General features: G+C 40.3%; 2 protein-coding genes across 2 annotated transcripts in view; both read right to left on the bottom strand.

The window, feature by feature from the left end:
- The window catches only part of diaph1 (diaphanous related formin 1), a gene marked incomplete at its 3' end in the record, with an annotated part of 30,306 nt that extends 8,548 nt beyond the window's left edge, over positions 1 to 21,758 (bottom strand). Inside the window, exons 1-13 of the mRNA XM_079557040.1 lie at positions 21,015 to 21,758; positions 8,642 to 8,668; positions 7,922 to 8,086; positions 6,741 to 6,842; positions 6,523 to 6,653; positions 5,442 to 5,525; positions 5,297 to 5,360; positions 3,963 to 4,102; positions 3,783 to 3,888; positions 2,078 to 2,188; positions 1,835 to 1,962; positions 1,637 to 1,744; positions 232 to 347 (exon numbers count right to left, since the gene is read on the bottom strand). Coding sequence (XP_079413166.1) covers positions 232 to 347; positions 1,637 to 1,744; positions 1,835 to 1,962; positions 2,078 to 2,188; positions 3,783 to 3,888; positions 3,963 to 4,102; positions 5,297 to 5,360; positions 5,442 to 5,525; positions 6,523 to 6,653; positions 6,741 to 6,842; positions 7,922 to 8,086; positions 8,642 to 8,668; positions 21,015 to 21,113 — 1,381 coding nt within the window. The 5' untranslated portion in view covers positions 21,114 to 21,758. The remainder of the gene's footprint in view (positions 1 to 231; positions 348 to 1,636; positions 1,745 to 1,834; positions 1,963 to 2,077; positions 2,189 to 3,782; positions 3,889 to 3,962; positions 4,103 to 5,296; positions 5,361 to 5,441; positions 5,526 to 6,522; positions 6,654 to 6,740; positions 6,843 to 7,921; positions 8,087 to 8,641; positions 8,669 to 21,014) is intronic.
- Positions 21,759 to 22,915: 1,157 nt separating this feature from the next.
- smim32 (small integral membrane protein 32) lies at positions 22,916 to 24,537 on the bottom strand. Its single transcript, XM_079556989.1, has 2 exons — positions 23,941 to 24,537; positions 22,916 to 23,687 (listed from the first exon to the last, which is right to left on the bottom strand). The coding sequence occupies exons 1-2, from the start codon at positions 24,001 to 24,003 to the stop codon at positions 23,310 to 23,312; spliced, it is 441 nt and encodes a 146-aa protein (XP_079413115.1). The 5' UTR covers positions 24,004 to 24,537; the 3' UTR covers positions 22,916 to 23,309.

Raw genomic sequence — 24,537 nt, 5'->3', positions numbered from 1 at the left:
GTCCGTAATAACGCTCTTCTTGGGCTCCCCCTTGTGGTATAATCACCAAATTGCTCTTGACTGTTTCCCAATTACATGCAAGTACTATATCAAGACCTTTAACAACTATGTACATAAAATAAGATACCCATGTAATTCCACTGTATTACACAATTAAATCTAGTAAAACACAAACACTGTCCAGAATGTTCATTGGTGAAAAAAGAAGAGCACAATCCACAAAGTTCTCACCTATTAAACTTTCAATATTGAGGTTTAGGTTTCGACACTTGAAGTCGGGGTCTGCTCCATTCCTGTGAAGAACGATCTGAGCTATGCACTCATCCATCAACTTGTAATACTGAGGCCTGGAACAAGGAGTGAAAGGCACACACATTTGATGAACAAGACACATTTTGGAAGATCAAACAACATATTTGTACGTTTGGTTCACAACTACACGGTGACAGCAGTGCAGATTAACTGAACATTTGTAGTGAGCACAGTGAGCGGAGGTGTGACTGGCACAGAGCATACAGGTGCACGTGTCCAGATGAACGTGCCTCGTGTAGCCTTCGTCTTTTGTCTGTGACTGAAATTGGATGTGTGTTTGAGCATGACAGCTCTGGTTACTTGTCACAAAGATTGATTGCATGAGGCGGCCGCAGAGAAAGTGTGTGAATGTGTACGTCCAGAGCCCCCGTCTGATCAAGCAACTTTTACAGACAGTCAATTCTGGAGGTGTCTTATTCCCTGACCCCATTAGATGCTGCCAGAGTCACAATACTTTATTTATTCTGTCTCTGTCTCTCCCTCCCCTGATTTCTCTTAGTCACTCTGCCTTTGTCTAACACTTATTTCACTGCTTCACTACACTTGGAGTTTTTTCAGAGAAGGCACATTTTTCCGTGGAGCAAGAGAGACACCAAGTGACCAAATAGAGGCATTGTAAAAGAAATACTTGCATAGATTTAACACTACAGGGAAGCATTTATACTACATTTGAATAAATAAATGCAACAACCTAATCATCTTATATGATTGCTTGAGCTTTTGGTTCAACAAGCTATTTATATACACAAAAAGGGAATTATTAATTATTTTTGTGGAAGGCTATGGCCTGAAATAAGAATACAGCTTATTTTGAGATTAAATGTTCCCAAGCTAACATTGTACAGAATTCACTTTTTTTTTGTCTTTACTTCACTTATGCAGTTTCTGTTTTCCTAGCAAAGCCTCAAGGGCTTTGGGAGACAAGGAGCAGACATTAGCATATTTCTGCTGATAAGAGTTGATTGCGCTCATTTCTATTAAAATGGAATTAGACTTCGCTGCATGTATTAATTTCACAGCCTCGAAACAGCACTCAAGAAAACAAACAGCAAAGAGAGCAAAGTGCAGATGCATATAGAGCTAAATTAACAGAGTGAACTAGAAGGACGAACCAAGGTGTTCTCCTGGAAACGGATGCACTTTCAGTACATTTGTTATGACTGCACTGAATAGAACTAAATGTAATGCGCTGCATAATAAATTGAACTGTCAAAATGAGTGTTAGTGAGACCAGTTGAATTTATACATTAATAAACAATCATAGACATATACAAGATTTGACTCACAAGGTCATAATAATCAAAGTGCATGTGAGAGGTCATACCTGGCCAAGTAGTCATTGCGGATCAGCAGCAAATGCTGCATCAGAGAAAGGAAGTGGCTCTCAGCCTTGGAGTCCTTCACTGTGTTGACAAGGATCTCAAACACTTCCCTCACATCATTAGGACTAAAGTTAAGGGAGATATGAACCTTGAATTGTACACTTTAATATTATCATGAATACAATGTTGTTCATTCTAACAAAGGATATTCCATCTCAATGCGGATGTCTTCTAGACGTGCTCTGAGGTCTTCAGAGTCATCCTCAGCTTGATCATCAAACACAGAAAGCTGTACCCTCAGCTCCTCATTTTCAATGGTCCGTACCTCCTGTTAGTATAAAGAAAATGTTCAAATGAATCAATAAATTAATATGTGAATTTGAGACAGACATAAGGCAGACTCCACTTGGCTCTGACGAACTTTCTTACTATAGGTACCGTACCGTCAGCATATCTCTGAGTCCAAGCCTGAGCAGTTCAGAGCGAATGTGGATCCTGAAGTCCAACTCTTCCCCTCGGCTAATCAAAGCATTGATTAGCTGCATGCATCCACCCTGGGTAAAAGGAGAGTATGCCATGTAAACAGAAACTTTGTAAACAGAATTTGTCATAGAAGTCATGATTATCTGCAACAAATATCTAAAGACTGACATATACTCGTACATGAAAAACACGAGCCCATCATAGATGTGTTAGATTTGACTATACACAGGGCGCAGGCAAAGGCGGCCAGGCCATGGTTGTAGTTTATTTTTTGAGGACTCCAATAGGTGACACACAGTGAGAAATAAACAGTAGGCAGTGGTTTAGATTCAGCGACTGAAGTGTTGGATGCTTGAACATTATAGTGGAAATACCAGAAATTAATTTCCACATGTGCTTTTGCCATGAACATTTTTGGGTGATTCCCATTTGAATTATCTGAATCTTTGATGTCACAAGACAACAAGGCTGTCCGTCAGATTTGAAGCAATAATTTATTTTTAAAACTTGATAAGATAAAAACAGGGTTTCTACAGGTGGCACAATATTTTTAATGCCACAAATTAAAAACATCTCGGCATTTTCATTTCATAAGATTTATAAACATTCAATCAAACAGGGGAATAAGGGGAAAGTTTTATATTCAAAACTAAATTGAACACAAAACGCAAAAGAAAGTGTAAACTTTCAGTCAGAACTGCAGGTGAACTTGTTTTAGACCATAGCTTTTGTGTTTTTGACAAATGTCTAGAGTAAAAATAGTTCAGTAACGTTATTGTTGTGGGTTCTGTCTGTAAGGAAAAATTATATTTTCTAATAAATTTAGATTTCATGCGAGTTTGAATGTGAATGAATGATTTTTAATAACTTTTCAAGCCTTCATTTTGGCATAATTCATAAAATGACTATCATTTTTAATGCCCTGCGGAAACCTTGAAATAGTAACATTTCTGTTATACCGTCCATGCCACATTTCTAGATTGTTTATAACTTTTAGGACATAAAATGAAGACTACAGAGGGTCTACTCTTCATAGGCCCTTTTAGTTAGTACCTCCTCAGCATTTCGCATTTACACCCAGCCCCTCTAAGAACAGTGTCCAGGTGCTAGCACCCACTGGAAAATGTCAAGTAAAAGTTCAGTCTACATAGCAGGAATTTCTTTAGAGCGGTCCACTTCCTACTCCCTTTACTGCAAAAAAGGTACTTCTGATGTCATGGAAAGTGCCAGCGATACCCACTGACAAAATGTGGCTTTGGGATCAGTCCAATACTTTACATTTGGAAAAAAAATGATATTTGTTGAAGGATAATCTCTGTTTTTTTTTACAATAAGCCTTCAGAGATTTCGTACGATCAGTATCTGTATAAACACTTATTTTATTTCATTTTATTTGTATACATTCTTATTTTACTTCTTGCTACAACATGGTACTCTACCCCCGCTGTTGTTTTTGTTTTTTCCTGCTTTGTTTTGGTTTATGTACACTTATACAAAACTACTTGAGCCTCTCTTATATTGTTGATTGAAAACTGTATAATATGCTCAATAAAAAAACTTTACAATGAAAATGTCAAATAAATCTGATAGGACCGAGGAGTTGCAAGAGGTAAAAATAGTGTTCAGTAATTCAAAACACACAAGCAGAAAACACTGTGGGAGTACCTTAAGAGCAATATTGTGAGCGTTCATTCCAGACAGCAGAGGCTGAAAACGCTCAATGTCTCTTTTCTCGGCCTCCTCTGTGATCGCCTCTAGAACTCGTTCATGACTGAAAACAGCAAACAAGTGTTTTTACATTCAAGACAAAGGTTTTCCACTATTATCTTCTATCCATTTACTTACAGATTCTCCGGATGTTCCAAAATAGAAATGGCAGAGAGCAACTTAACGGCGTCCACCATCATATGAGGCACCCGAGGGTTGATGGCCCGGACCAGCAGAGGTATACCTTCAACTGACTCCAGCATGGATTTTAATCCATACTAAATCACAAACAAAAGGAAGAGGAAGTTGATGTAACTGAAAAGGTAAAAATTAGAAATAATCCAAAATATGGTATTAATGGCAACTAAAAACTATAGTTGCCGCCCTCTGGTGGACATGTAATGTATTATGTTTATTATTTTATTATTTGCATCAGGACACAGTTTTATGAATAAAAATGTAGTCCAAGGGTGAAAATCTATTAACTTGGTATTCATCTGAATAAACCAGAATTATGAAGCAAATGAAATGCATCCTTGACAATCTAATAATAATAATAATAATAATAATAATAATAATAATAATAATAATTCTTTTTTTTAAATGAATGATGCATTAGTATTATAGAGCTTTTCCAGATGCTCAAAGTTGCATTATAGTTTTTTACAAATGTAATAACACTGTCACAGCACATGAATTAGAATTAGAAAAAACACCATAATAACAAATAAGCACCTGTTCTTCCTAATAGGGAGCTTATTTTTCGATAAACACTTGCATAAATCCTGCTTCTTTAGTTTAACGATTGATTTGACAGGACAGTTCAAGGTAAAAGTTGCCTGGCCTGCCAGACACTCCTCCTTTCTGTTCAAAAGACGAACCGTCTGGACAGCTCCTCGCAGCCTATCATTTCACGATTTTACCCACATCGGTCCAATCACTCACCGAGAGGCGGGACTTCATTCCCCCAAGAGGCAGAAGCCGTCACCACACTCGACCCAAGCGAGTGATACGATGTTTTCTTTTGCTCTTTAGTCTGTTTTAAATCAATTTAAAAAAAAATGTAATCCCATAAAACCGGAGCAAGAAACAGCGTTCAAAGCGTCCCTCGTAAATAAGGACGTTTTTGGAAATCCTTCCTGCCGCTTGTTGCTGCGAAGTATAGCGTTGCTCTGATTGGTTGATGCAGTCTATCAATCACGCCCACCGGGAAATCGTTGAGATCATGCTCGCTCCCAGACTATATGTCTTTGAAATATCTATGACAAAGCATGTAGTTTGGCAGGCCAGGCCAGGCAAGGGTAAAAGGGGAAGAGCAGCCAGGAGTCAAATCCATGATGCTGAGGACAAACCAGGTGTCCGGCCATATTTGCAGCAGCCTGAACCATTAGACTGAACTCATTCAGCTACTTTTGCTCTGTATTAGAATAAACACTTAATAAACCCTTCCTGTTGGCATTTGTAGAACTTACCTTATTGTTCATGAAGGCCTTTAGACATCGGATTATCTCATGCTGACATTTTATCCCCATTGCTCTGGAACAGAGCATAAAATATAAAATATTACGACAAAGAGCGGGGCATTCACATACTCTTTTGTAGGTTGCAGTAACTTACGGGTATTCGTCTTTCTCTTCTTGAAGTTTTCGAAGGAGGTTTAGTAATAATGCCAAACCCTCACCACCAAACGTTTGTACCCAACTGGAAGAGATCAAGCCCATTCAGGAAGCATTAGATACAATTTTCAAGCATAGATTAGCCGCCACAGAGTGCAAAATGGGATTTGTTGGGGAAGGCAAGAGCTTTGTAAAAAAATGGATGCAGCTGCACTCTTCTGACATTGGCCAAGCAGTGAATTTCCCTTTACTACATTCAACAGGTGGTAGAGAGCTCAGAGATGGACAGTCTCATGGATAAGCCTCCAGTGCATTGTGAGAGCTGCGGAGAAGATCTGCGTAGCCCCTCTCCCCTCTATTAAGGAGATGTACTCGACCCGTCTCACCCGCAAAGCCATCAAAATCCTCCTGCAGGGAGGAGACTGCGGAATCTACAGGTCAGTTCCAGTCGACTGAGGAACAGTTTCGTACACAGGGCCATCGGGGAGCTGAACTCCCTGAACTCCCTCCCACCCCTCTTACACCCCCCCCATCCCCCCCCATGGATTATTTACATGTCATATAAAATGAAATCATTATAGCAGATGAGCACATTACTGTGGTTTCGTATTGGCCTTCAGTGGACCAGTGTTAGCTTTGTCATCATTCTAGTCAATGTATTTTTTTGGGCTGACTAGAATTAGACTAAAACTAAATTTGAAGTTTTTTGAGAGACTAAAACTATGACTAAAGTGTCCAGATATTTTCATGGACTAAAATATGACTAAATAAAAATAAAACCAACAGTTTGAAAAGAGCCTCATATAATTTAAAGCAGAGGCTCTGTACTTTATTCATGTTCACAAACATGAAGCAGAGAAAACTAATTAAATAGGGCAATAATAAATATTATAAAGTTCACTAAATTATTCATACATTTACATGCAATTTTAGTTGACTAAAACTAGACTAAAATTTAAGATAATTCTTTGACTAAATCTTGACTAAAATGAAATGACATTTTAGTCAAAAGACTAAGACTAAAACTAAATTAGAATATGCTGTCAAAATGAACAGTGCAGTGGAAGTGCACTTTGTCTCACCTGACAGGGTTGTTATTGAGGGAAACTCGGAGAGATTCCAGGCAGTTCAGCAGCTCCCGGTCCCGGTAGTCGGCCTTCAGCTCGTGAATGTAAACCATGGCCGATTTAGAGCTTTCCTTCTGATCTTGTCCCTTTCGACCAAAGTGTACAACAATCATTTCCATTCATTAAATATGAAACAAAGTCAGATAATAGTAGCATATGTTGACACTACTTACAGCTTTGGATGTATGGAGGTATTGAGAGACCATTTCGCGCTTGATTACAATGTCCTTCTCTCGAAGAGGCTGCTGCTTTTCCTCATTTAAGTTCATATCAACCTAGTGAGCAAAAAAACATTTTCATAACATATTATATATTTAAATTATTTATTTATTTGGAAGGGGCACAAATACATTTAATGGGTACTAATATGGATTGAGGCCACAAGGGGCCACTAACCAGCCATAAGGGGGCACTAACCAGCCACAAGGGGGCACTAACCAGCCTTTTACATTTGCTGATAGCTTGTTGAAAAGCTAAACCTTTTTTTTACCTCTCTCAAATTAAACATGCTGCTTTTTTGAGGGGTTACCGAGTGGTAGCAGGAAAAAGAGCATTCAAGGTACTCTGACTTACAGTTAAAGTCTGTTAATTTAGAATATGGACATGTTGATGCAATTTTATATTTTGATTTGGGCTGCAACGAACGATTATTTTGGTAATCATCTAAGCTACAGATTATTTTTACATTTAATTGCTTGGCTGTGAATGCAAATGTTTCTACCACATAAAGCTAAAGTGGTGCCGCTTGAGGACTTGTTGAAGGAGTAAACTTAAAGTGAACGTTAGTAGGAGGCTCTTTGTGCTAATTCTGCTTTCTGACTGGATGAGACAAAGACATATATTTATGAAATTTACAATGCACTAAACACTACAAACAATAACTTAAAAAAACAAAAAACAAAGAGGGTTTCATCAAAAATACAAAATTGTCATGTCATTTTGCTCTATTTGAGTCGATAAAACAAAACTAATCGATTGCTAAAATAGTTATCAACTATTTCAATAATTGCTTAGTTGTCGAAACACAGGTCTGAAAGAGGCACAGCATCACAAAATCTCCTGTCCAAAAAAATAGTTTTTGTGTTTTGTGTTGCATTGAGTTTCCTTGTATACGAAATGTGAGGTATAAATAAAGTTGCCTTGTCTTGCCTATTTTTTGTCTTGTCTCAATAAATGTACAATATTTTATGAAGTTCACACACACTTTATGCGGCAGAGTTTTTGACGTCAGATCGAATTAAAATTTTAAAAAAAAAATTAAATAAGTGGCTAGAAGATACTACATTATGGCATGCTAGTTTGTGGATGGTATGACTACAGTAGTTTAAAAAATGGATATCACTCGTTTTATTACCAGCATCTGTTCAAAGAGCTCCAGCACATATTCGTCAGAGTGGTCGTGCAGCGAGGCACTTTGGGAGTTCATCTCGTAGCTGACAGAGGACGAGTGGCGTTGGCTCGGTATTTGGCTGGTCTTCTCCTTGTCCTTTTTCATCCTCATGCTGGTGAACCGCTCCAACTGCAGCACGGGATGAGACACAAGTTAAAAAAACACACACACAAACTTGCAAAAGGGCCAGAAGTGAAAGTACTTCTGTCGTGAATACGTACGTCACTGTTGCCTCACACAGACCATGTCATACATTCAGCTACATTCACACAGCAGGTCAACGTTCAGACTGGCCTTCACTCTGAACGTAGCCCAACACTTTACAAACTGTCACGATAGGTTGTGTAATCAAAGTGGAGTACTTAGAGGTGATACTTCTGGCATTTCTGTCGACCAACTTTGTATCTCAGACCTGCTTTGATTCATTTTACACAAATTTGAACCCAGTAGGTTAGAGCAAAGCACCAAGTAAAGTGAACTTGCCAATATTAATCAAATAGATTGTCATACTTTCATACTGAATCAATGTGTGTAGCTTAAAAAGAGCACAAGACACAAGACTATTGACAACGACAGATCAAAAAGAGGTTAGTGAAGAGAGTGACTGCACACACAGAGGGTGCAGGTTAATACATCACATACAGAAACAACACTCACAAACACAAGCCGTAACAAGGAACTTACCTCATCAGGAATCAGCCGTTTGAGAGTCTAAGGAAGAATGAACCAAAGGGGGAGAAGGGAGGAAACAAGAGAAAAGGTTTGGGGGGAAAAAGGGAGACAAGGAATAAATTAACCCAAATTACTGAAGAAAATGGGAATTCTACATTTTCAAGATATTAAGTAAAATTGTGCATCTCTGATCATACTTGACTATATACAATACAAGATTATTGATCATGAATTAATTAATCAAACTGATGAATGAAAATTACATTATAATCATGAGCATTATATCATTAGTGTGTTAATTTGGTGAAAATGTAGAATGCATTTATAGATCTTCAAAACTGAACAAGATCCACAGCACGTTATCCACAATCTAAAGAACGGCAATAGCAATCCCTCAACCACAAGATGGCAGAAAACACCAAGCAATGTTTCAGCGCAAGCAAGAAAAAAACACACTATGCAGAGCATTGTACAAAAGAAGGGGACAAAATACACTTAAAAAAAATCAGGTATAGTGCCTTTAAGAAACATGTTAATATGTTTTTTTTACTAACGGAACAAAATGTGCTTTGTCCTCCTCATTTAGCGTACTGTAAACTCAGACATTTGTCCAGGCCAATTTGGCGCCCTTGGCGAGATTGAACTTTTGCTGAAGTAAATTTATTATTTTTTACCGCGATGTTACACTGCCCCCCAAAGGCATAGAAGGACCAGGGTGGGCTTATTTGAAAGCTTGGAATCTCTAGTTCCCAACACTAAAGACCGCAGGTCTATATCTATTTCTGTTCCAAAGCTATAAATGGCGATGTTGTAGATAGGGTTGAAAAATTAAAGAGCGATTTGGCGGCCCCTCCAGCAGATGGCGCCTAAGGCGGCCGCCTGGGTCGCCTATGCCTAGGGCCGGCCCTGCATTTGTGGGAATAAACACTGTGCTTTTATTTAAAAGGCATTTGGAACAATTTCATGAAGTTACAGGCCAATTTTGTATTTGCGTTTCTGTGAAATTGACCCTGAAAGGTGACCCTGCAAATTGTGAATTATGAGTGCCTATAAATTCATCCCTGTGAAAATTGGGATGCAACAAATATTTTAAGAAAGTCAAGAATGAGTTTGGACCACGACTAACATTTGAATTTTGTGGCTTCCATTGTTTGTTACCTTAAGGTATAAGGCCTTTAAAGATGTGAGAACAAATTTGCTTTTCATTTGAATTTGAAAAGTGTATTTGAATAAAAGACACAAAAAAATTCAGACTCTAAAGTAAATACCGGACCGGAGTTGACTACATTCAACCGAGCTTCAATGACAATCCTCTTAGTTATGCCTCTGTCGATGAAAATAGACAGAAAACGCAACTGTAAACCACAGCTTCACTTAAAGAACTGTTCCTCAAAGCTACCGTTAATTTCACGACTCAAGGCTGCGAGAAAAAGCCTTGGACTTGTTTGAACTGAACTCTTCCAAATGAATGCACTTAGATTATACAACTAAAACCAATTCTCTTCAAATACAGGGTTGACAAACAACACACAACAATATAATCACAAAATCACTCAGTTCCATCTGACAGAGCTTTACTTTTTAACTCTAAAACAAAAACACAATGAGCAGAGGTTCAGGATTTTATTTACTTTGTTCCATTTTAGTGTGGTTTTGGTCCTGATTTGGTATATTTCTAAGTTTAGAAATATACCAAATCAGACAAATCTAGACACATTTCGATGAAAAAATTAGCTGCGTTTAATTAACTGTTTAAACTGAGTGGAATGATGTAGATTATTATAAACGCAATAGTCGTGATAATGATCAAATATTGTGTCAAATATAGTGCAAGTTATAAAGTCGTACATCATACTTCATCGTTCATCATACTTAAAGGAATAGGCCACCGTTTTTACATACTAAAATATGTTCTTACCTCACTTTAGTCGAGTTAATATATCCCCGTCTGGTCTTTGTCCGTGCGCTCTGTCACGCAAACGGAGCACATACGCAGCCTCTCCCACATGTCACATAGCTCCGAAAAAGCTCACGATAGAAGCTACCAAGCTCTTCCACGTGTTCCCTATTTAAATAAAGTTACGTGAAGTGTTTTCATGCGAAGTATATTTACACAGAAATGTAACATGTCGATTTTATAAGCAAATAAAGAGGGGGACTATATTGTGAGGCGTAATGATACGAGGAGTAAAACGTCCGCGCAGTAACTCCTAAAGGTTATTGACGGAAGTGAGTGGGGGGAAGTCTTTAGGAGTTACTGCGCGGACGTTTTACTCCTCGTATCATTACGCCTCACAATATAGTCCCCCTTTTTATTTGCTTATAAAATCGACACGTTACATTTCTGTGTAAATATACTTCGCATGAAAACACTTCACGTAACTTTATTTAAATAGGGAACACGTGGAAGAGCTTGGTAGCTTCTATCGTGAGCTTTTTCGGAGCTATGTGACATGTGGGAGAGGCTGCGTATGTGCTCCGTTTGCCTGGCAGAGCGCACGGACAAAGACCAGACGGGGATATATTAACACGTCTAAAGTGAGGTAAGAGCATATCTTAGTATGTAAAAACGGTGGCCTATTCCTTTAAAAGAGATACATCTCTAAGTAAAGGAAAAGGTGACACTGCAGGCTCCTATAATGTAGGCAGTTTATGCAAAAGTATCTTGTCTCCAACAACTATGAAACAACAAGAAGTAAGCTCTTTTCTTTACATCACATAGAAATACAGTGTGGTGAAGTGAAGTCAGCGATTTCTTGGTGTTTTTGCCACTAGACTGGGCCCTCCCTGTGGTTAACTAGGCACTGGCAGGATATAAAACCGTCACTGTAGGTGGTTGAGAAGTCGATAGGGCTCCAGCAGTTTGTCGAGCCACTTGAGGGTAAAAGTTTGCGCCAGTGAGTCCCCTCAAAATCCCAAGAGCAGTTGACAAACACTACATCGCCATGGAAACATCTTGAGTGAGCTAATGCTATTGAGGCAGACCGGCGAGAGACACACCTACAGGCCGCTCTAGAGTGAGCTATTTATAAGCAGCCGACAGGAAGTGACATCAGCTCTGACTTTGTACTTTGAAAAGGCTGTTTCTTTTCTAGAGCTAGAAAGATGATTTAAAGCCTCATTTTGTATCCCATGAATCTAAAGTGACTCTTCACTCGCCTGTTGTCTCGTCTGCCCTTCTTCACTTCATTACATTTAGAACATGTGCTCAAAGAGCTGAACAGACAGTGTGTCAGACATTTTGATGCATGTCTGTCCAAGTAGGACATGTTTTCTGCATGAACGCTCCCAGGCCTCAGTCTGCTATTGTCAGAGCTGAGGAGATTCATTCAGGCGCCATGACCAGGTCATGACATCCCCATATAACCGGAGAGTTACCATCAACTAACAAATGTCTGCAAGTCTCCAATGATGGTAAAGACACATGTATGCAGTTGTAGAGTAAAGGACACAAACTTATGTTGCAAATCGTTGATCAAAGACGTGGGGTTAATATACTTCACTAAGTCTTTCTGGGCATCCATGTCTGACCAAAGCTTATACAGTCTTTGGAAACGTTTCTTTTAATAATAATTAAGCTGTGAGCCATCGTTGTAAAGGCTCCAGTCATTATAAATGCTGAGGCTGCCATTATAGAGCGCCCAATAATAAACAACCTACAGATATGCATGCCTGACTGACTGCTAATGATGACTCTGTCCTTCTTAATCCAGCAGCACAGACTGTGTTGTTCTAGTGACTGAAACAAATGGTCCATTACTCACAACAACCTGTTTATGACAGCCCAATCCATAAAGTTAAGGAATAGAGTAGCAAGTGTTACACTCTCTGGATCCACCACAGCCACCACCGCAGTAAAAGTAAAAGTGTCAGGTGTGCTCCAGGCTGTTTGTAGACACCATTGACATACACACAGCAGTCAGATTAGCAATAATCTGTCAACTAGAGACAGGAGAGAGTCAGCACGAGGCCTGACAATGTAATCCCATCTAAGCCCCCCATATTTAACATGCACCCGACGCACATACAGTGGCAGCATTCATATGTAACAGGGATCTGCGTCTGACACTGACAGCCACCACTGAACAAGATCAACAATTACACTGACAGCAAAGATACACAGCACTGGACACTTCTCCCATAGGACCACACCTTCGGGTTCATATGGCAACAACCAGAAGAAGACATGGTAGAAAATACATCACATCGTACTCCCCCTGACCAAGAGACGGGTCCCTCATGTCGAGTTACCCTCAAGGACAATGAAGTCTGTAAATGAGCACTGGAAAATAAACAAGATTTGGTCATAATTGAAAATCCTAATCATTGTTTTTCATAAATTCACTTTTGTGAACAAATAATCTGAAATGAAACACTGGCAAAAGTTTATGTTTTATAATCATGGGCTGAAAAAATCTACACCGTAATTGAATTCTAATTAACTACAAAGCTCTACTACAAATACCTCAGAAAACAGAGGCTCAGATGGCAGAGCTGGTCGTCCAATGTTTATTTCAAATCTAGAGATGCACCAATCCGGCTTGTTTTCTTGCGACACCAACACTTTGAGTATTGACCGATATCCGATATTAACCAATACCAAGACTTTCTTAAAAGTGGCTGCTGTGAATGTAGTTTTTTCTCAATTGTGAGGTTAGTAAAGTATTTTCTTGCAAACAAGATGTTACATCAATAATCAATTAATAAACTGTAATGGAAAGAGATTAAACAAGGATAACTGGACTTTTTTACACTAAATATCCTTGGCTACAAAAATACCTCACAATATAAATCGATTATTAAGTATCGGATATTTAGAACAGATACCTGAAATCAAATCCCAGCGTCTGCAGATGGTGTGTGTTATTGTATCCTTGGGCAAGACACTTCACCCACTTTTCCCATATAAATGGAGTGTGTGAGTGAGTGGTCGGAGATTGGCAGCCTCACTTTCTCAGTCTACCCCAGAGCAGTTGTGGCTGCAACACAAGCTCACCACCACTGAATAGGGAGTGAATGAATAATGATTACAGTGTGGTGTTTTGAGAAACTTGTCAATACAAGCTTGAAAAGCGCATTAAGCCATTATATGTTTTGCTATTTCTGAAAGGATTATTTTGTTGGACTCTGCCTTTTCACCTGGACAAGATACAAATGGAGCATGTTCATAAGCATCATGACAGAAGGCGTCGTCAGGATGGTCGTTTAAGAGAAGACATAGAGATCTGTTATACGGCAAATGCTACTAGAAAATAGCAGATGGTTAAGCAGACTTGCTGTAAGTCTATTAATACATGTGAGTTGACATTTTGCTGTAGCCCACTGGTGCTTTCTCGTACAATGGATGGAAAAGAGCGGAGGAGAGAGATAAGGCAGAGCGACTATAGGGAGAAATAAGGAAGCATCCTGTTCACTTTTTTTTTTGCACAACTTCCTGGAACAGTGGTATGAATTTGAGAAATAATCTCTTACAAAATTGCAGGGTGACCTTCTTGTTTCCTGTGTCATTTTAAATAAGTGTTCCACCCTAAAATACAACAGGCAAAGGGGTCAAGAGACGGAGGAAAAGTAAAAACAACAAATGTATACCGACTCACCCACTCGGTGACGTACTTTCAAAACACTGGGCTCAATAAATAAAAATGAACTGAAGATTTGTTAATGAAAAGGTGCAGCCAAAACAGAGAGACCAAGAGAAAATATGTAAAATAATAATTAAAGTAATAATAATAATAATAATAATAATAATATTGACAGTTTTTACCAATTAGTATGAGATTGCATCGCTCACTTTCTGATATCGCTCATGTAACAATCACTCATCAATAGCCATTTCTGAAATGTATTTGATCCGTCAGTGAGATAGAACTATTCCATAACCACAGTAACTTCCTGGAGCGTGCAGAATGCTGACAGGGTGGTTTGGAGAAGTAAATGCATAAAGCAACAACAACTAACCTGTCATGGAATTTCCCACAAGAAGCAGCTATCCGTAGTGGACATACAAGTATCAATGAACACACAAGTATTATAAAATTTTGGATAACGAATCGATTGGGTGGCACGGGCAAGGTGGCATCTATAACGGAAGGTCTCGGGTGCAATTCCTGAACTTTTGTGCGCACGTTTTTCCTGATTGTTCCACTTTATCCATGCAACAGAAAACACTACAGTTAATCCTGCACCTTGGCGCTCCTGACTTTGCACAGAAATCGTTTTATGAGAGGGAGGGACAAAAAGGGTCACACTATGGCCGTGCTATTGATCAATATTCAGAGTTATGAGTGTGATTATTACATTAACCCAGTGTTCCCAAACCAGAGGTGCTGGAACCTCTGGGGGTACAGGAGCACTTGGGATTATTCCAGGTGTTGACATTACATTTTACATGACACGCCCACACAAGCTCCGCCCCACTCCCTCAAAAGCCTGCATGGTACTCTATGGCAGACTAACTCTCAGGCCCTGAATTAGTTTACAGAAGTGAAGATAGTTGATGAAATTTCCACATTTTTAATTGGAAAAGAGAATATTTTGGATTTGTTGTATATAAAATACAAATTGAATAATAGATTCTATAAATACAGCTGCTCAAATTCCTTAATGACATGAACTAATACGAGCGATCGGAAGAACAAGAACTAGATCGGCAAAAACAATGTTCATAAACAGGGCATTGCTTCTCTTGCACTGTAACAGATCGATCATTTTATAAAACAGTTAGAGGACCATCAGCTGTTGCCTACAATTCACCAAAATATCAGACGAAAATTGCAGAAGTAAACAATAACAGCGATCTCTCATATGGAGGCTCAGATTAAAAATGGGTAGAGTCTTAAGTTGCAGAGCTTTCCCCATACAGTACAGAATTGTTTCTACCAATACAGGATTGTTATTCATAGACGTTTGTGTGAGGTCAGGCAGCACAATTTTGGTTACTGCCCATTCCATACGCAAAGATATTTTCGATTTATAATACTACAGTGCTGCAGTTTCAATCAAAAGAGATACGTTGTTATCACTCAATTTATGGCAGATTTTGCGATTTTCTTTGCAACTATCAAAAGTAACAATTTGCTTGCGATTAATTGTCCATAGGGTTGTGCCGATGGACGATATCATCGTCCATCGGCGATGGATGAGCAACATCACGATGTAGAGCCACCATCGTGATGCCACGCCCCCTCCCGTCAAAAACACGCACTGGTCTTCTGTAGGCCTTGTAAACCTACAAACTGTGCAGGGATTGCACTGTAAATTAATTCACGGATGTAACTAATATGCGCGCTAGTGTCAGTACCTGCCAGAAGCTACGATGTGTTGGCCGTAATTATTAACGTAAAGACGCAGCGCTGCTGTTTCTGACGTGCGGAGCTCTCTCTCTCTCTCTCTCTCTCTCTCTCTGCAGCTCAGAGTTTAACACCGCGTGGTTTTGCTTTGCTTTGCTGCGTATTGAAACTTAAACCGTTTTAAAATAACGAGAATAGCTCTCACATCGGAGCTAGCTGAGCGCACGGACTATTTTCACGAAGGACCGAGAGAGGAAAGAGAGAGGAGAGAGAAAGAGGCGGTGCAGGAGTTAAGAGGTTAGAGCTCACGGACCGGGCGGCGCGTGGAGCGGCTTCAAAAACGTAGGCTACGACGCAAACTTCTAAATATTGTCCCGTTCACCCACTGTTTCTTAAACATTGCGTTAAAACTGAGCAAATGCAAGTAATGAGCTCCGATTTACATTTGTATTAGTGGAGAAGAGCCTGGAGTTCACGCTCTGAATACGTCGTTCTCCTCTCAGACTTTACGCACGAGTTTTAACACATTTCTTTTGCAAAACTCGTGTTCCGTGACTCTGTTCAAATCATGTTTAGTTTAGATCCATTTATCCTGCAATCTCACATCTTCCTAACATACATAGTAATATGCAGCTTATATATAGGCTATGTAAATGTCTTTAAAAAAATGCTTATAATGAGAAATGGACGATATCATCGTCCATCACGATGGTTCACTGTAAACATCGTCAACGGCCAATTAAGGGGACATCGCCCAACCCTAATTGTCCATCCCTCCGTGAGCACCGCCTCTGCCAGCGGTGAGACATAGTTGCAGGTGAAGTGAAAGTCCGGTGCTCGGTTTCATGGTGAAATAGTGACCGTTGCTCTGAGAGGTCTGGTCCGCTTGCTCCATGATGTAACGAGAGCCGACTGCAGTCTCAAAGTCACACCTGAAGCACGGGCTTGATAATGCTCTTGCATGATGTTGGTATTTCAGACTAAAGTCACTCTGCATTCCTCAGCACACTTTATTACACAAGCTGAAGCTGGCTCCTATTGCTCGGGGCTTCGAAACAACACTATCCCCAGCTGGACTGTCTCTGCAGCTGTAAAACACACTCCACAGTCAACACTCGTTAAAAAGACTTTAGAAACAACAAACATTCTGTCCAAAAGTTTTAAAACTAAGATAAGGATTTGACATATTTTTGTCGTTCATTCTACAATTGGAGTGCTGTGATCTAAACTCCAAAGAGAAGTGTCGATGAAACTTATGTGGCAAGAGACTGACTGAAAGAAAGAGTATTGTTTAGTTCTTTGCAGTGATTTGGCTAAAAGAAAGTATTTATCCATGAGCCAATATGTTTTGTGCTGTAGTCTATCTCTCGATGCCAAGAGGAGAGAGCTGCTGTGGGAGCTAATGGGAGAGGAAATAAACAAATGTGCACATGGCAGAAATGAGAGAGTACATATTAGGCCGTGTATGAAAAGTAAAGGTCAACATCTTAGCTCTAATGTTCATTTTTGTTCAGTATATGCCCAATAGTTTCACTTAGTGACTGAGCAATGACTCGAAATTTAATCAAATCACAATATTTACTATTGTCCATTATCAGCTGGAGACCTTTTAATCGACCTTCAACAACTGGCCAACCCAGTCGCAGTAACAGCGTGTGGTTTAAAATGAAACACTGGCAAAGGTTTATGTTTTATAATCATGGGCTGTAAAAAATCTACACCGTAATTGAATTCTAATTAACTACAAAGCTCTACTACAAATACCTCAGAAAACAGAGGCTCAGATGGCAGAGCTGGTCGTCCAATGTTTATTTCAAATCTAGAGATGCACCGATCCGGCTTGTTTTCTTGCGATACCAACACTTTGAGTATTGACCGATATCCAATATTAACCAATACCAAGACTTTCTTAAAAGTGGCTGCTGTGAATGTAGTTTTTTCTCAATTGTGAGGTTAGTAAAGCATTTTCTTGCAAACAAGATGTTACATCAATAATCAATTAATAAACTGTAATGGAAAGAGATTAAACAAGGATAACTGGATTTTTTTTGCACTAAATATCCTTGGCTACAAAAATAAACACCTCACAATATAAATCGATTAAGTATCGGATATTTAGAACAGATACCTGAAATCAAATCCCAGCGTCTGCAGATGGAGAGTGTTATTGTATCCTTGGGCAAGACACCTCACCCACTTTTCCCATATAAATGGAGTGTGTGAGTGAGTGGTCGGAGATTGGCAGCCTCACTTTCTCAGTCTACCCCAGAGCAGTTGTGGCTGCAACAGAAGCTCACCACCACTGAATAGGGAGTGAATGAATAATGATTACAGTGTGGTGTTTTGAGAAACTTGTCAATACAAGCTTAAAAAGCGCATTAAGCCATTATATGTTTTGCTATTTCTGAAAGGATTATTTTGTTGGACTCTGCCTTTTCACCTGGACAAGATACAATTGTTATCAGATTGTCAGACAATTATCAGACAATTGTTATAACAGAGGAGAGAGCTGCTGTGGGAGCTAATGGGAGAGGAAATAAACAAATGTGCACATGGCAGAAATGAGAGAGTAGACAACATCTTAGCTCTAATGTTCATTTTTGTTCAGTATATGCCCAATAGTTTCAGTTAGTGACTGAGCAATGACTTGAAATTTAATCAAATCACAATATTTACGATTGTCCATTATCAGCTGGAGACCATTTAATCGACCTTCAACAACTGGCCAACCCAGTCGCAGTAACAGCGTGTGGTTTAGACTTTGGACGAGAACATTTTTAATGGGAATGGAACAAAAAAATATATATCAATTTTATTTATTTTTTAATATTTAAAAATCCATCTTGCCATATTAAATTGCTTGTCATACAAAACAATCAAATAGAAAATTGTCATTAAATAATAGGAGGTAAAAAAAAATTCTAAAAAGTCTCCTAGCCCTGGTTAACGTTCAATGACTGACATCTTCCACACTCCTGAAATGACCCATGTTCACGTCACTGACTAAAATTCCTTCTCCCTCCTCAGTCACTGTGGCTCAAGAACTTTTTCTGTCTTCCTCTGAGATCCTCGTGTCTACAGAGAACCAAAGGCCTTGCACAAACACCGCTTTAACCACTCCAGTTTCACACTGGCACAGTCTGGTGTCCCGCTCACAAAGTCTGTCCCCTGAGACAACCCAACCAAACTCACTCCGTCTGTGTCTAAGTGCGTCAAACAGATCTGTGCGTATCATCTCCAAATGTATAGACGACTCGGCTCAGGTACAAGTCAGAGTGTGACCAAAGAATTTAAAAAAACAGCGACTTTAACAAGAGTGTTGACTCTTGGCTCAGGCAATGGTGGTTCCCCCAGGAAGTGCTGCTGCTGCTGCACACAAGAACAAATGCGGCGTTTAATGCAGGCTGCACCTCACTACTCCATCCTACTGCCAAACTTCATTCTAAAAACATCTCTTCTCCTAATGACACAGAGCAGCAGTCAGCCCGGGGCTCTAACCTAGTTCTGGTGAAATGAACGCTTCACCTGTGATCATCTGCTGCCACCTGAGCTCACAAAACACAACAGAAAGACACAACTCTCACATGTGTAGCAACAAACGAGACACCAAAACAAATATGGCTTTGATTAGTGACAGCAAGAAGCCACAGACAGCACCCATGAGCCACAGTCTGGCGATGGATTATAATCTCTATGCTCTAAGGCCTTAATTTCCAGTGCAGTGTTTCTATAAATATACTAAATTACACAATAATGCACCATCTATTTGTCGTCTACAATCTACTGCATATTAGATTGTAATAAACAAAAACAACATCAATCTGACGGCATTTGAAATATCCATCACAGGAGGCACTTGGGAACAGTGCAACTAGAATGTGTGAGTTCTAAATCCCAAATAAGTGTCCCACGCTGTGATCCCAGGCTAATCCACTGAGAGGCTTCCTGCTGAGAGGAGCGGCTCGTTTGTGTCAACAGTATCAAGGCGCTGTTCTGTCAGCAACATTAACAGTAACTGTCAAACCAACAGACAAAGAGGGGCTTCAGGACTCGTCTAAATCATAATCTGACTGAATTTTTATGTTAGAATTAGGTAGTGTATTATAACAGTGTCACATGTGAGAGAGGAAAAGGAAAAGAAAATGTGCTTTCTTTTGACTTACAATGGATAGGCATTTTTATAACGCTTGTCTAAATACCAAGCTAATTGGACGGGGTGTCATTATAAGGTCTGGGTACAGGACAGTTATATGGCAGGACATAATAAGAGGCTGTGCATCGTTAGCCCTCTAACACAGAGGAAAACAGCTCTTCACCTCCGTCTGAACTCTGGTGAAATGTCTTTGACGGTGTGTTGTAATAGTGTAAACATGCAGCAGTGAGATTGGACAAAATGGATAAAGTCCAGGGGCAGCTTTAGACACTATATGGCCAATTATCTGCCAAATCCACATTTCGCAATAAACGTAAGTTGTGCCTAATCGATTCTAACGGCCTGCTTAAGCATGTGGTGGAATGGGTTAGACCAGACCAGGTGTTATCTATGGTTACCTGTTGTCTGCGTGTACAGTATCAGTTTCCACCTGTTGCTAGTCATACCCAAGGGGTTACATTACGCAATGCATGACTGATCCACTACTATTGCTCTCCTCCCATTGTGGCAACATGCTGAATCACACATGCTGACACAGACAGGTAGGACCTCATGGTGATGTTATCTAAATTATGTCATCTTCAAAATGCGTTCTGTGCCACTGCCGCGCCTTCAGATGTAGATGACGATGATGAGTAATATTCTATGAAACACAAGGCTGTAGAAGGTATGACTGCACTAGTTATCTGAAGTACACAGAGCAAGAGGGATGAATAGTCACTTCCTCTTTAGCTGTAAAAGAGTAAAGACGCATAAAAGAAGATTGTTGGCATATAGTGCCCGGGGGCACAGGCTGAGAGCCAAAACTAACTACAGACATGGAGCTGTACTGCTCAGCACCTGAAGCATCACAGAAGGGAATGTCACACAGCTGTGGAGCTGAGGGCCATTCATTCCCTTCAACGAGCCATAAAAAAAATTAATGTATTGCAAAGGTACTTACAAACTTCTTTTTCCCGTCTCCATCCTCGTAGCTCTTTTTTGATTTCTTGTCCTTCTTCGGAGCACCAGCCGAAGCGGAGCTGCCAGTGTATGGATCCATACTTTGAACTTAATCCGTTTCCGCGAACAGAGTGATCAAATAGACAAAAACCTCCCTTCCCCCAAACATCACACACATAAAGAAGTCAGCTCCGTTGGCTTTGAATCTTCATCCACATTGGCAATAAATCCCTCCGGGCCTAAACTTGAGGCTAGTAACTAGCCCAGTACTGCTAATGATTTTGGGAATGGGCCAACTTCAGTGAATCCTACGCGTCCAGACTGTCTATCCGAGGGAGGGAAATTCAAAGCACTGACCTGTCCGAGGCAAAAACGCGCAAAGGGGGACCTATTGCTACTCAGTAATTCAACCAATATACTTGTAAATAAAGTTGGAAATACTTGCCAAATTTACAAGCACGCGAGTTTTAATGAGTCTTCAGGGAGTGCGTTACTTGTAGCGCTGGGTTTAGCTTTGGCTAGGCTAGCTCGCCTGCTACAGTAAGTAAACTATCCGTGAGAGGAAAAAAAAACTTCCCTCTTCTCTCAGCCCAAGAGAAGGGTCCGTGTCTTCAGCGTTTATGTTACTGATGGCTTGATCCGGTAGTTTCCTCCAAACTAGTTTCCACGGCTTCTACAACTTGAACCAACTTTTTTAACCCCGTATAACAGAGGGTAATCGTCTTCGCAGCGGGGCAGTTCCTGTTCTTCTGTCAGAGTGGTGAGTGGGCGGAGCTAAGCACAGCTCTCTACACCTGAGATCAACATCACCACTTTACAGTCCCGCGTGCTCCTCTTAAGAATGGCTTTTATTCATGTATTTTTACCACCGATAAAGCGCAAGGCAATACGTTGTTTTATTGACTTCTTTGTAGATGCAATTATGTGGTGTGCCACTGCCATTATGACAATGTTAAGAACTGGATGCCTCGTAAACTGCTTAAAAATAAATAGCCCAAATAAATCAGTATGTGTTATAGAGGTGCAAACGAGCCTATCGTTTCTAAACAGAGGAAAAACAGCACAACATTCACAGAAAGAAAATACATTCCTCGTGCGCTTTTGTGGTGTGGGAGACTCTTACATCGCTTGGCCTACGAAGGAAGCATGTAATTTCAGTTCGTTTGATTGCGAGATGATCAGTCAACCTTGTCAAAGACAATTAGAAAGTCTTATTACGGCATGCAGGCAGGTCTATTAAACCATATGAAAGACACGGTGTTGAGGTTGCCCATGACTGCACAATGTTAAATTACACAGTAGGCTACAGCGTGTGATTAACAAGCTGAGCCGTCAGTCTGCGGGAGAAAATTAACTTTCAGACACTAGCCCCACCTACCGGTACCGTAGAAAAGTACATAGTTGCTAATTTAACTGGTGTTACTGCATTATAGCCAAGGGACCAAAGCAGTGGTATCAGCTCAAATGTGTAGTTACATGAACTTTACTTTGCACACTTAAAGAATGGAATTTGTCATGTCAGAAATTGTTCTAATCATAATGGGGAAAAAAAAAAACTAAAAATCAACTTGCATGTTTGAAAATGTAAGGTCTATGCAAAGGATGAGAGAGATATCAATCTGTTCTGGTATGCAAGAAGTATTTTCTAACAACAAGAAAAGAAAAGCCATCTCCCGCGCACAGAAATGACACGAGTGTATTTATCACAGGCTTCATCACTCGTTAGCCTGCAGTCCTCCAAATATTGGTACTATAAATAGAGAGGAAAGGTTAATTAAAAGTGAAAGTGCAACTGCTGACAGCCCTTTGACTCTCAAAGGGTCCTGGTGTAGACGTACCAGAGCATTAACCCTTGGCTGTACCGTACATTTTGAACAGAAATAGTCACACATACAGAACATTTTAACAGAAATTTATATTAGTTTTCAGCTTTTCTTACCATTTTACAAGACACATTGGGGGAAATGTCTGTCCACAGCACAATATGTCAACAGAATAACATGGTCATTTACAATAGCTTTTCTTGACCATTTGGCCTCCAGTCAAATAAATTCAAGAAGGCTTGTTGTTGTTTTTTTTATATAGCCTAAGCTAAACAAAAAAACAACAACGCCATTTTTGTAACGAACATAGGCTATTTATATTTTTAAAAATGTGTCCACTCTTGTTTTAAGGGACCTTCCAAACAGAGTCACGCTCCAAGAACACTGAAAGGGTACGGTTGGCTAAGTCAATGCTGTGCTGCAGCATCACTGGGTCACAGTTTACACTAAAGTGATGGGAGCCTAATGTCTAGCTATTTGTAAGAGGTCCGGGCTTCTCTCAGGGACCTGTCATATGGCATGGAGGCGAAGAAAGAGTTTCGCAGCTGGCAGTTAATGAACACCACGATGAGCAGCACCAAGAGAAAGAGCAGCAGGCACATGACAATGTAGGTGACCAGGTCGGGCTTGTGGAGTTCTCCCTCGCGAAGCCCTCCTCCCCCGGACCCCCCGCGCGCAGCGGTGGGTCTGAGGATCGAAGTCACAGATCCCCCGCTGTGGGACGCGTTGAGAGAAGAGGGCGCGTGCGTGGAGGACTGTGTCATGAGGATCACGTCGAAATTGGGGTTGCCAGTGGAGTTGAGGAGGATCTGTCTGAGCATGATGACGACCTCACCGGGTTCCTTGGCCAGCTACAAGCGCGAGGCAGAAAATATAGGGAAACTACTTTATTCGGATTTTGTCAAGACATAAAAAACTATAGCCAATAATAATCAAAACAACGTTAAACAAAACTATTGGCCTAATACAGAGACCACATATATAAAATAGGCATAAGGAGCTGTGTGGTACTTCACATTATAATTATTATTTTCTTTACTTTTTAACTTTACATCTACAAAGAAACTGTAACTCGATAGGCTAGTATATAAGCCGAATACTCACTTTGTTGTGCGCCTCAAAGAGTTGCGCACATGAAGTGGATAAGACGAATTGTCGCCACTGCATTCCTCAGTCTCCAAGTCCGTGTGCTCCTGCTCCGGAGAGGACGCGCAGTAATCGAACCACTGTCCATATGTGCCCCACTGCCGTCCACTACATTAGCGCGAGCCAGGTTGGAAATGAGCGGGTCAGTGTGCCATCAAAATGATCCATTCTGTTATTCTTGGTTTTAAATCCAAACTGTGCGCACAATCTCCCCTTGTATCCAATAGAGCCTTGGGTTTAGACGGGAAGTTCAAGAGCACTCATGTCCCAACTGTGTGACGCCGCAAAACAATCTCCTTTACCTTGTGCGTCCTGAGCGCAGAAGAATAAAGGGCACGTCTGGCCGCCCGCTTTCCCCAGCCCTTCTTTTATCCAAGTGCATCGATAGCCGTCTGATATATGTCGTGGAGATGCTCTTACGGGACTATTGATCCAGGATGACTAAGATGAGACGAAAAGGTGGGATTAATTAAGTTCAGCCACAGCCGCGCGCAGAGACTGTCTTCCTGTCGTCGCCTTGTGGGGAAGTGTGTGAACAGACAGGGAAGAGAGACG

This window comes from Gobius niger, assembly GCF_951799975.1.
Source record: "Gobius niger genome assembly, chromosome: 5".
NCBI lineage: Eukaryota > Metazoa > Chordata > Actinopteri > Gobiiformes > Gobiidae > Gobius > Gobius niger.
The sequence above is the reverse complement of the archived record's forward strand: the minus strand, read 5'-3'. Positions and strand labels throughout refer to the sequence as shown.

What these genes read in the sequence shown, in the direction of transcription:
- smim32 (XM_079556989.1), bottom strand. Translation starts at nt 24,003, where the DNA reads ATGCAGTGGCGACAATTCGTCTTATCCACTTCATGTGCGCAACTCTTT. An exon ending in TCTTTGAGGCGCACAACAAA is followed by an intron (nt 23,688 to 23,940) that starts GTGAGTATTCGG and finishes TCGCGCTTGTAG; the next exon opens with CTGGCCAAGGAACCCGGTGA.